The following is a 12,223-nucleotide window of genomic DNA, read 5'->3' as shown; positions in this document are numbered from 1 at the left end:
TCCTCTACTTGCTCACTGCATCTTAATGTTGCTTAATGTCCATAAATTCCAAAATAATTTCAGATGTTGAAGTGAGCGTCATCCACCTTGTGTATGAAATGTGCTTTGTTAAAAAAAAAATGCTGCCTTGCCTTGCTGTAGAACTCCAGTACACCAACATTACATTGTAATTAGTCAGGTCCATCAATATTTGGACTTTGACACAATCTTCAGCATTCCAGTTTGTACAAACAAGATGTGCTGGAAGTACAGATTCTGAGCATTAATTTGAGGGTATTTACATCCAAATTAGGTGAATGGTGTAGGAATTACAACATTTTATATGTGCCCTACACTTTTAAGGGAGCAACAGTATTTGGACAAACTAACAATCATAAATCAAATTGTGACTTTAATACTTTTTTGGAAATCCTGTGCAATCAAGGACAGCCTGGACATCACCATGGACATCGCTAGACGCTGGGTTTCGTCTCTGGTGATGCTCTGCCAGGCCTCTGCTGGAGCTGTCCTTAGTTCCTTGTTCTTTGAGCATTTTTTCTTTCAGTTTTGTCTTCAGCAAGTGAAATGCATGTTCAGATGGCTTCAAGTCATGTGATTGGCTTAGCCATTGCAAAACAATCCACTTCTTTGACTTTAAAATCTCTCTGATGCATTGGCAGTCCGCTTTGGGTCATTGTCCATCTGCATTGTGAAGCGCCATCCAATGAGTTTTGAAGCATTTGGCTGAATATGAACGGATAAAATTGCCCAAACACTTCAGAATTCATTTTGCTGCTTTTGTCAGCATTCACACCATCAATAAATGTAAGCGATTCAGTTCCACTGGCAGGTGGTATGCTTTGGAACGCGAGCAGTTCCTTCCCTTCTCCATCCTTTTCCATCATTCTGCTTCAAGTTGATCTTTGTCTCATCTGTTCCCAGGATGTTGTTCCAGAACTGTACAGGCTTTTAGATATTTTTGGGGCAAACTCTAACCTGGCCTTCTGTTGTTGAGGCTCACCAATAGTTTCCACCTTTGTGGTGAACCCTTCTGCATTTCCCCAAGTGAAGTTCTTCATTTTGACTTTGACACATACACTCAAATCTTGGAGAGTTCTTAATCAGGCCAAATGAGTTTTTCTTGACTCGCATCCTCCATGCTTGTTTTCTGTGCTCTTCCAGGTCTCTTGGTGTTGCTGAGTTGAGCTCACCGGAACACTCCTTTTTGAGAATGTTCCAAACTGTTGATCTTGCCAAACCTACGGCTCGTTTTTTTCTCTGATTTTTGATTTTGCAGCCTAATGATGGCTTTGGACTTCATATCGACAGATGACCACACAAGATTGTAAATGAATATACCACGCTTGAAGACCTTTTATCTTCTCCTCCTAAGTGCAATAATGAAGGAATGACAAATACATGGCCAAGAAACAGCAACAACATTCGTTCACATCATTTGGATGTAAACACCCTCAAATTAAAGCTCACAGTCTGCACTTTAAGCACATCTTGTTTGATTTCAAATCCGGTGTGCTGCTTTACACGGCTGGAGTGCTGAAAATTGTGTCTTGTCCAAATATTTACGGTCCCGAGTGTATACGCGTTACATGAAAATTGTAACACTTCAGAATTTCTCCACAAATAATGAAGAGCACTAAGAAACAAATGCATGTATACACTTTAAACACCCTTTATTGTGTTTTTCCTAATAGATCTGTACATTCTAAGTGAAGATGAACCTAGCAAAAACTTAATCTGTACATTTTAAATCTTTTGGGCACAGTATTTCCAAATATCCCAATAATGGCTTGTCTAGCTATTCAAAACAAAACAAAAAAAACAATCCCACAACTTAAAAAAAAACAGGTGAATGAAAGGCTGAGGCAAGATAAAACAGAACACACCAAACAATAGCAATAAATACCCGTCATTCCCTTTGAATTCCACTCTGTCAGTGTTAAAGAAAAATACAGTTGCATCTTATTTACATAGAACCAAAGTAACTATTGTGGTGGAAGTTAATTTGCATTACAGGAGAAGACATCTACAGCAGTGGTCCCCAACCCGGTACAGGGCCACACAGAGACATTTGCCGTATATTACCTTCCAAAGGACAATAGAACTATAGGGCCTTGTGATGCAATTACATCATTAAGAATTGTGAAATTACGGCACGGCTGTCAAACTACGGTCCTCGAGGGCCGCTATCCTGCATGTTTTAGAAGATTCCCTCCTCCAACACACCTGATTCAAATAAGCAGGATTATCATCAGGCACCTGCAGATCTTGCCGACGATCTTAGCTACTTGTCTGAATTGGTTCCTGGCTCCAAAAATGTTGGGGACCACTGATCAACAGTATTTGGTTTATAATTGGGGATACAGATACAAGAGGACAGGCTCCTGGGAGATTTTTTTTTTTTTTTAACAAACCAGCCAGTCAAGTGCCTTTAGGGACACTGATTCACCACCTAGGTTTTGCAAATTAATTACAGAGGCATTGTGTCTCTAACCTTCATTTTTCCATTATGCACCTCAACAAAACAGAAAAACACACATACACAAAAACTAATGCTGAAGTCTGTGTTGTAAATACTTATTTATAGTGTTCAGGATCCCCGTTTAAATATAAAATTTTCAGTATGAATTTACACATACAAAAATGGACTGTGGACATGTTTAACTGGGCCCTCGGCCAGGAGTGTTTCAAAGGGCAACAACCAGCAAACATTTATCAGTAAATGGAGATAATGCTTTGTTTGATAAAACAAGTGGTTACAATTTCCACTAAGGTCCTTCCCATTCCCTGGTCAGTAAAACACAAACATGACACTCAGCTCTTGTTTTTATCTAATTAAACCCAGTCAACCACAGCGAGTAAATGTTTAAATCCTGCATTCAGATAATTCAGTTCACGGAAAGTCACTTATAGTGCAGCCCATATATAATTGTATCACTTATCGTCTATAACCTGTTTAGGTCTTGGATTTTAACTATGCAGACCCCTTACCAACTTTCAAGTTAAAGTCGAGTAAGCCACACTGCATAGGACTCCAATCTGCTATTATACTGAAACGGTGCTTCACTCAATTTCCCTGGTGCCATTAATGAACCAGACATCAATAACTAGTGGATGTCTAAGACCTTTAAAGGGGCAGTCAACCTCAAACATTTTTTTTTCAAGAATATGTTCTATGCAAGCCCACTAGTTGAAACAAGGCATTGTGATAAATATTGCGTTTGTGGAATAAGTGTTAATCCACTCCTTTTTAGCCATCCCCGGGGGCGGCCATTTTATCTTCTGTCGACTGAAAATGACATCACAACTGCTCACACCGACCAATCAGGCTCAGATTCAGACAACAGGTCAGCTGTGATTGGTCGTATTGAGTATTGTGATGTCATTTTCAGACGAAGTGAAGAGAAATTGGCTGTCCACTGACAGGGCTAAAAACTAGTGCATTTTGCTGCTTAATTTATATTCCACAAACGCAAAATTAATCAGAATGCTGTATTTCAACTAGTGGGCCTGCTCAGAACATATTCTTGAAAAAAAAAAATGTTTGGGTTGACTTCCGTTTTAAGGGTCCCTTATGCCTTTTTCTACATTTATTTTGTCATCTTGAAATCTTAAATGAGCTCTGACACCTTAAAAAAGCACCTACCTTTCAAAAAATAATCTTGCAACAAACTCAAACTTTCTTTTTTTTTTTTTTTTAATAAAATACTTGGTTTTGTTGGTACTGTGAGAAAATTTTGAAGGAACGGGGAAGCATAATTTGAGTCAAAAAGCCTCTTTGATAATCTGCAGAGCCTGGTGCTCAAAAGCATACCAAACTGCATTTTTTGATCATAAACAAGTTGGCAGAATAATGTCAGGTTAGGGCCACCAACTTGTGCTTTAGTGCAAACTGGAGGCGCAGTTGTCCGTTTTCATGCTTTCAATGCTCACTATCGACTCAGCATTGCACGTCGCAACATTATAACATTACTAGACTTACAGAGTTAGGCCAGACAAAAACCATTTATGCAAACCACTTTGAAATTTAGCGACCTTCAGCTGTCATTGAGTTGGTAATTGCCGTTGACAAATGTCTACATAGTCTGACATTTCATCATACAGCACGATGATTACAAGACAATGCCCAAAAGTCCAGTGCAAAAGTTAAGGTTGGGGAAGGAAAAAATATATTGGTTGAACCTTTATTTAAATTACAATACACCCCTTATTTTATGTATACGGCTCCTCTTCCTTTCATCTTTTCATTTGAGGATCTTTGTTCCACACGAGAACCATGAAGAGGTTTGTCTTATTTTGAAGCAGTGTTGTTCTCCAAGACTATGCCTGAAAAATATTTTAATGTCTTTTTAAAGGAAAAAAAGAACAACAGAACAACAAAAAGAAAAAGAAAAAAAAAAAACAATCAATCCAGTGATGTCTTTAACTGGTGATGACTCAAAATCCATCCACCCATACACCCAAGCCTCGCTCTGCTAGCGTGCGGTTTATTGAAACAACCTGAAAGAGACAAATGACTTTGGTTAGACTTACTGCTTAGAAAGCATGCTAGGAAAATCAACATTCCAATAATAAATCAAATTAAAACTGTGGAAATCAAAACAAACATATGTGAAACTTTAACATTTCTGTCATTTTGAAATATTCATTTACTGTAGAATACTACATGGAGCTATTGTTTAAGTTTTCATTTATCCTTTTTGTGACAACCCTGGATGCTCCCTGTACTTTTTGTTAGAATTTTATAACAGATGTATACTGTCAAAAATTTCTTCATTTCTTAAAAAAAATAAATAAATAAATAAACATTATACAACCCTGAAATATTGTTCAATAAACATGCTTTAAGACGTTACAAAGTTAAGAGTACATTTGTCTTTAAATTTTGATGCCAATGTTTTCCGTTTTACTGAAAACTAATATCGGCTCAAAATATTGGTATCGGCCTCCTTGACTACTAATAATTGGTATGGGCCCTGAAAAAAAGCCTATCGGTCTATCTCTAGTCAAAAGTGAAACTCATGCCACTTTTGTTTGCATTCCCTGGCCAATTTAATATGTAACACAAAATTTAAAAGCAACTAACTAATTCACTTAACTTTTAGGTCTTTTTGGTTAACATCATACTTTTTAATCTTTATATGCTTCCCCTCGGGGATGTCATCAGGGGACACGGCATCAGCTTTCACAGCTATGCTGATGACACGCAGCTGTATATTGCCGTGTCTCCTGATGACACAGGACCCATTGATACCCTTTTAAATTGCATTTTAGATATCAAGTCATGGATGGCAGATAATTTCCTACAGCTCAATCAGGACAAGACTGAGGTTTTAGTTATCGGTCCCGAAGGTCAGAGAGAGAAGCTTTTACCAAAACTACACATTTTTAATCCCTCAAATTGTGTGAAGAACCTTGGCGTCATTTTTGACTCTGAGCTCAGTTTTATTCCTCATATTAAAAATGTAACCAAGATTGGTTTTTATCACCTTAAGAATATCGCCAGATTCCGCCCGTTTCTCTCTCAGGCTAACACGGAAGTGCTGATGCATGTCTTTATTTCCTGTCGTTTAGATTACTGTAATGCCCTGCTCTCTGGCCTCCCGAAAAAGAGCATTTCACCACTGCAACTACTGTAGAATTCAGCCGCTCGGGTGCTGACGAGAACCAGAGGGCGGGAGCACATTACGCCAGTTTTGAAATTGCTGCATTGGCTCCCTGTGTGTTTCAGGATCGATTTTAAAGTACTTTTATTAGTTTATAAATGTGTTAATGGTCTTGGGCCATCTTATTTATCTGATTTGCTTTTATCATACCAGCCCTCGCGGATCCTGAGGTCCTCTGGCGCCGGCCTTTTATTTATTCCAAGGGTGAGGACCAAAATGCATGGCGAGGCTGCATTCAGCCGTTTTGGTCCTCATCTTTGGAATAGCCTGCCAGAGGACGTCAGGTCTGCAGAGACTGTTGATATTTTTAAGAGGAAGCTCAAGACACACCTTTTTAGTTTGGCTTTCAACAACTTTTAAATAATTTATCTTTTCTTTTGATTGAAGATAATTCTATGTTTTGCTTTGAATGTTTTAAAGCACTTTGAGTTGCATTTTTATGTATGAAAAGTGCTATATAAATAAAATGTGATTGATTGATTGATTGATCAGCCTTCATTCGGATAATCTATACAGTTGGGGTCACCAAGCTTTCTGAAACAGAGAGCTACTTCTTGGGTGCAAGTTAATGTGAAGGGCTACCAGTTTGATATGCACTTCTGAAATGACGAATTTGCTTAAATTATATTTATATGTGATTATTATTAATAATAATATTCAATTATATGAAGACACTAATTCTCACAATAATTAGGAAAAAGATAAATGCAACACTATTAATATGAATCTCTGCCAGTGTTTACATTTTACTTCGACAACATTACTAGAAAACTAGAGAATGCAATTTCTGGAGAAATTGCGTGTGAGGGCGAAGGAAGCTGAATGAAAACTAAGGAATGCGTTGGAATGAAGTTGAATGATATTGAATTAAGTTGATTTATATTGAATGAAGTTGAATGATACTGAATTAAGTGGAATGAAGTTGAATGAAATTGAATGAAAAGGATTGAATTGAAATGAAGTAGAACTAAGTGGAATGAAGTTGAATGATACTGAATGACCTCTATGAAAAACTTTGGAATGCGTTGAAATGATACTGAATGTAATTGAATTTAGTTGAATGACCTCAAATGATATAGAATAGCCTGGAATGAGGAGGACATAAACAAGTCAGAAGGGAAGAAAGAAAAGAGGAAGTAAGGAAAAAATAAAAGAAGGAAGTCAGGAAAAAAAGAAGGCAAACAAGGATGGAATGGGATCGAACCCACAACCTCTGGTTGGAAAACGACCACTCTATTACTGAGCCATGTCACCCCCAATGTGAGAATGTGAGTTGAATGAGCTGAATGTTGTCAATTTGAAATTGGAATGGTGTATATGTTGAATGTGCCATTAATGAATGTGACGGGTACTTGGGAGTCACTTCGTGGTCACTTCTCGGTCATTTGGGGTAACTTCCGGGTCACGTGGGTCACTTCTGGGTCACTAGGGGTCACTGCCCAAGATGGCCACCGCACTGGGGAGACCTCGGGGTGAGTATCCCAAGTCTGGCTAATGTCCCTGCCCAAGATGGCCACCACACTGGGGAGACCTCGGGGTGAGTGTCCCCAGTCTGGCTAATTTCCCTATCCAAGATGGCCGCCGCACTGGGGAGACCTCAGGGTGAGTATCCCCAGTCTGGCTAATGTCATTACCCAAGATGGTCGCCGCACTGTAGAGACCTCGGGGTGAGTATCCCCAGTCTAGCTAATGTCCCTTCTCAAGATGGCCGCCGCACTGTGGAGACCTCGGGGTGAGTATCCCCAGTCTAGCTAATGTCCCTGTCCAAAATAGCCGCTGCACTGGGGCGACCTCGGGGTGAGTATCCCCAGTCTAGCTAATGTCCCTTCCCAAGATGGCCGCCGTACTGGGGAGACCTCGGGGTGAGTATCCCCAGTCTAGCTAATGTCCCTGTCCAAGATGGCAGCCGCACTGGGGAGACCTCGGGGTGAGTATGCCCAGTCGAGCTAATGTCTCTGTCCAAGATGGCCGCCGCACTGGGGAGACCTCGGGGTGAGTATCCCCAGTCAAGCTAATGTCCCTGTCCAAGATGGCCGCCGCACTGGGGAGTCCTCGGGGTGAGTATCCCCAGTCTAGCTAATGTCCCTGTCCAAGATGGCCGCCGCACTGGGGAGGCCTAGGGGTTAGTATCCCCAGTCTAGCTAATGTCCCTGTCCAAGATTGCCGCGAACTCGGGGGACATCGGGGTGAGTATCCCAGTCTAACTAATGTCTCTGCCCAAGGTGGCCGCCACACTGGGGAGGCCTCGGGGTTAGTATCCCCAGTCTAGCTCATGTCACAGTCCAAGATGGCGGCAGCACTGGGGAGACCAAGGGGCAATAACACCGGTCCACTGGAAACGAATGGTGAAATTTTGTGGCTTTTTTAAGGGTGAATGAGTTGAATGTGTGGAAAGTAGGAATTTTGGGGGTGTTGAAAAGCTGAATGTGAGTTGAATGAGTTGAATTTGTGGAAATTGGGAAGGTGTAAATGTGAAAAGTCTATTGTTCCAATGGAAATGAATGGTTAATAGTTGAATTTTTGTGGGTTTTTTAAGGGTGAATGCGCTGAATGTGTGGGAAATAGGAATTTGGGGTGTGTTGAAAAGCTTGACCAATATGAGTTGAATGAGATGAATGTTGTGAATTTCAAATTGAAATGATGTAAATGTGAATTGTTGAATATGGCAATGGGAATGAATGATGGAATTTTGTGGGGTTTTTTTGTGGGTGAATAAGTTGAATTTTTGGGAAGTAGGAATTACGGGTGTGTTGAATAGCTTTTGCAATGTGAGTTGAATCTTGTGAATTTGAAATTGGAATGGTGGAAATGGGAAATGTTGAAAGTGCCATTGGAAATGAATGGGTTTTTTGGGGGTGAAAAATGGAAAATATTGGGAAAAATGTAAATTTGGATAACGTAAAAAAAATACTACCCCAGAAGGCATGGATTTTCTGAATGTTTTGAAACGTTAATGAAGTGAATCGGGTGAAAAATTTGGAAGGAGTCGCACGCCAAAAAAGTGGAGTGGAATAATAATAATAAACTGTAGGAATAACATATGTGTGAAGGCCTTCGCCTTCACACAATTACAATGACCCATCACTGGTGAATTATCTTTCAAACAGGCTCCCGGGTTACTCATTTGGTCCGTGGGGGCCACCTGGTACCCAGGGGAACCACGTTGGTGACCTGTGCTATATAGCCTCCAAATTTCTTTTTGGATCTTCCAAGTATTCTTTTAAAGGGAGTTTTAAAATGTTGACAAGGCAGACTCGTCTAGACATTAGGTGTCAAAAGTAATCAACAAATCTACTGTATCATCAAATTAATCAACAACTATTTTGATAATCCATAAAACATTTGGAGCACAGGTGTCAGACTCTGCCCGCCACGTCATTTTATGTGGCCCGCGAAAGCACATTTTGTACATCGACTTTCTAAAATACCACAATTGCAAATTGTCCTCATTTTTAGAAACTTTGAGATATTGCAAGTATTTTTTGTTATCAATCCCCTTTTTACAATAAATGAACTAACAGTTTTTACTGGCCTCTGATTTCAAAACTAGTTACTCAATGTGTTGTGCATATCGCTGGCATCGGGTCAAAACCTAATATATCACAAATTGGAAAATTCCAGATTTTTTCACAAATCTCTATTATTGGTGACTCCACGCGTGTGTGTACAACATTTACAAATTATCGACTGATCTTAAGTGTTGAAAATGGCTTGCTCTCTTTGAGGATGCAATGCTAATGGTTGAACAGACATGATGTTTTTGGGGAGGGTCTCATGAAAAGTGATGATTTTGGAGGTACGAGTATTCCGCCCGACACTAGCAATAGCTACTGGTAATATGAGGTGGTCAAACATTATTTGGGTTCACAGTCAGAACTGCCCTCCGAAGGAAAGAAACCACAACTAAGATGTGGCCCACAACAAAAATGAATTTGACAGCCCTGGTTTAGAGCCATTGTTTATCTAAAAAAATTCCACACCTCTGATTTCAGCCTCTCAAAAGTAAACATCAAATTTCTTGAGTCCTTCGTGAAAGCAGACTAATTATTATGTTTAATCAAAAATAGAAATTTGCAAACATCGGCTTTTAGTTTGGAGACCCATGATCAACATTTTCCCCTATTGTTAGTTTGGTTTTGTTTAAGCATTAAACAATACCAAATAAACAAATCTGAAAAAAATATTTTTGCTATAGATTTTAACGCAAAACATTTTTAACTAATTATTTGATTAATCAATAGAATAAAACTGATCAGATAGTGACCGTCCTACTAGAAAGAGACAATTAAATCTAGTAATTAGAAAACAACTTGTTGTGGTGTCTTACCTCTTCTCCCACCATGTTCCACAGATGAACCAGTGGGAGGCCTGTGTTGGTATCATAATTTGAGACCTTTAAAATACAAGACAACCATATTGCCAGTTAGTGACAGTCAACTAACTGTCTGGGGCAGTTGACTGACAAAGGCTTACTTGTGCAAGCATTGCAACCCCTCTTGTCATCTCTTCTAACGCTGATGTGGCCTCGGATGAAAAGCGATCCTCTCCTGATACATTCATACAGTACATGGTCATTAGGAAAGCAAGAGAATGCAAAAGTTCTAAATACAGAATCAACTATTCCAAATTAGATGTTTAAAGTATGCACAGTTAAGTGTTACTCGTCAAGTTGTGTGTCTACACTGTGTACCTGGGAGAGGAGCAACGTTGTCAAGCAATACTTCAGCCCCTTGAAACGGTAATGTTACAAAATCAGACCTAAAAGAAAAGGGCAGCAATGTGTTTGTCACATCAAAATTCATTGTTTGCAAGAATTATGGCCACAAGCAAAGTTCTTGCTATAATCCTGCAGTCCCTTTATAATGCCTGGAGGAGCTGGGGGGGGGGGCATTAACTGACAAGCTTTCTAATACAGTCTAATTAACAATACAGGAAAAAGGGGCACAAGTAAAACTTCTTGATTGAAAGTCACCACTGCAAGTCCCAAGTACCCAATCCCAATTGTTTTTAAACCATTCTATACTATTTACGTGTGCGTTTCAAGCAGCACATATCAGATATGTCTGTTTACATTCACTGATGAACACATGAAACATCTAGAATGCTCAGATGCCCAAGTTGCACACAAGTCACTACTCAAGACTCAAAACCGGACTTTGACAACGACAATACAAATACAATTTTCATTAGTTAATGATCAAGATTAGTTACCTATTACATGCATTCTGTTTTCATTTTCATTTGCAGCTGTTATATGCGTTTGTCTTGTGCTGACGCAGCTGTGCATCGGCCACTGATCAACATACTGTTATGCAGAGGCATGGTGGCCATCTGGAATTTCAGTAGATTCCGGAAGGGCCGGTGCAGTTCAGAGCCTGTCTAACCCAGATTCCCACAGATGATTACGTTTTGGCCTACGACGGCCGCCATCTGCACCCCCTGTCGAGATACTTGTTTCGGTGCGTGACGGCCGTCATCCCTGACTAATAACGCACGGACACGACAAGGCTGTATGAGAGGGAGACAGTCCATTTTAGAGGTTTTTCAGATGGTTCAATAATGCAAAACTTATTCAGCAGGGGTGGGCGGCCTAACCCTAACCCCAACATGCAAGTGCCCCAACGTGGCCAGTGTTGAGAGGGCCCTTGATAGCTGCTCGCAGCTCTAGTTTAAAATAATTGTGTTGAACCACGATTCAATATAAACATTAACATGCTTCCTTTCTCATTCGTTTTATACCCCACCAACAAGGGGTATTGCGATGTAGTTTTGATCCTTAAAGTGGAATTCAACCCAAACATATTTGTTTCAAGAATATGTTCCCAGCAGGCCCATTAGTTGAAACACAGTATTCGGTTTAATATTGCGTTTGTGGAATATGAGTTAAGCATCAAAATCCACCCGCTTTTAGCCATCTCGGGGGCGGCTATTTTGTCACTTCTGTCGACTGAAAATGACACCACAACTGCTCAGGGCTCAGGTAATGACCAATCACGGCTCAGCTTAAAAAAACCCAAAAAAAAACAGGTCAGCCGTAATTGGCTGTTGTGTTGCACGTGTGGGGTCTCTCAGAGTTTGGAAGTCTGACGATAAATTTAAAATCCTGCCATGTGAACCAGGCTTAAGCAGCTGCACCTAAAAATAAAATGCTACGTTGAAATGGGACCTTAAGGAGTACTTCTTCCATATAGCCATACCTGATTTGCCGTAATGAGTCGATTTTGACTCTGTCATAGCCGCCATAATCAACATATCGTATTTCCACTTCATTTGATTCTTTATAGAAGGTGATGACTTGAGCTCTCCACCAGGCTCCTTCCACTGCTGGAGCAGCACATATCACACCAACTAGACGAAGACAGAAACACCATGGGTTAATATGTGCAATTGCACATACACTGCGGGGCAGTATGGCTTAGGTGGTCCCAACCCAGAGGTTGTGGGTTCGATCCCCGGCCATTGTGACCGTGTCGAAGTATCCTTGAGCAAGATAGTGAACCCCCAGTTGCTCCTGACGCTGCGTCATTAGTAGGTGAATGACGAGTCAGGGTTTACGTGCT

The 12,223-nt window shown here is 40.3% G+C and overlaps 1 protein-coding gene across 1 annotated transcript in view; it reads right to left on the bottom strand.

Annotated features, from left to right (window-relative positions):
• Window positions 1–1,653: 1,653 nt before the first annotated feature.
• Window positions 1,654–12,223, bottom strand: part of akap1b (A kinase (PRKA) anchor protein 1b) — a 38,962-nt gene continuing 28,392 nt past the window's right edge. The window contains exons 7-11 of the mRNA XM_086035938.1: window positions 11,861–12,011; window positions 10,354–10,421; window positions 10,137–10,210; window positions 9,991–10,056; window positions 1,654–4,497 (exon numbers count right to left, since the gene is read on the bottom strand). Coding sequence (XP_085892064.1) covers window positions 4,435–4,497; window positions 9,991–10,056; window positions 10,137–10,210; window positions 10,354–10,421; window positions 11,861–12,011 — 422 coding nt within the window. The 3' untranslated portion in view covers window positions 1,654–4,434. The remainder of the gene's footprint in view (window positions 4,498–9,990; window positions 10,057–10,136; window positions 10,211–10,353; window positions 10,422–11,860; window positions 12,012–12,223) is intronic.

Source organism: Filicampus tigris, chromosome 7 (assembly GCF_054856515.1).
Source record: "Filicampus tigris isolate MCC_2025a chromosome 7, RoL_Ftig_1.0, whole genome shotgun sequence".
Lineage (NCBI taxonomy): Eukaryota > Metazoa > Chordata > Actinopteri > Syngnathiformes > Syngnathidae > Filicampus > Filicampus tigris.
Note: the sequence above shows the minus strand (reverse complement) of the source record. Positions and strands in the feature narration are given on the sequence as shown.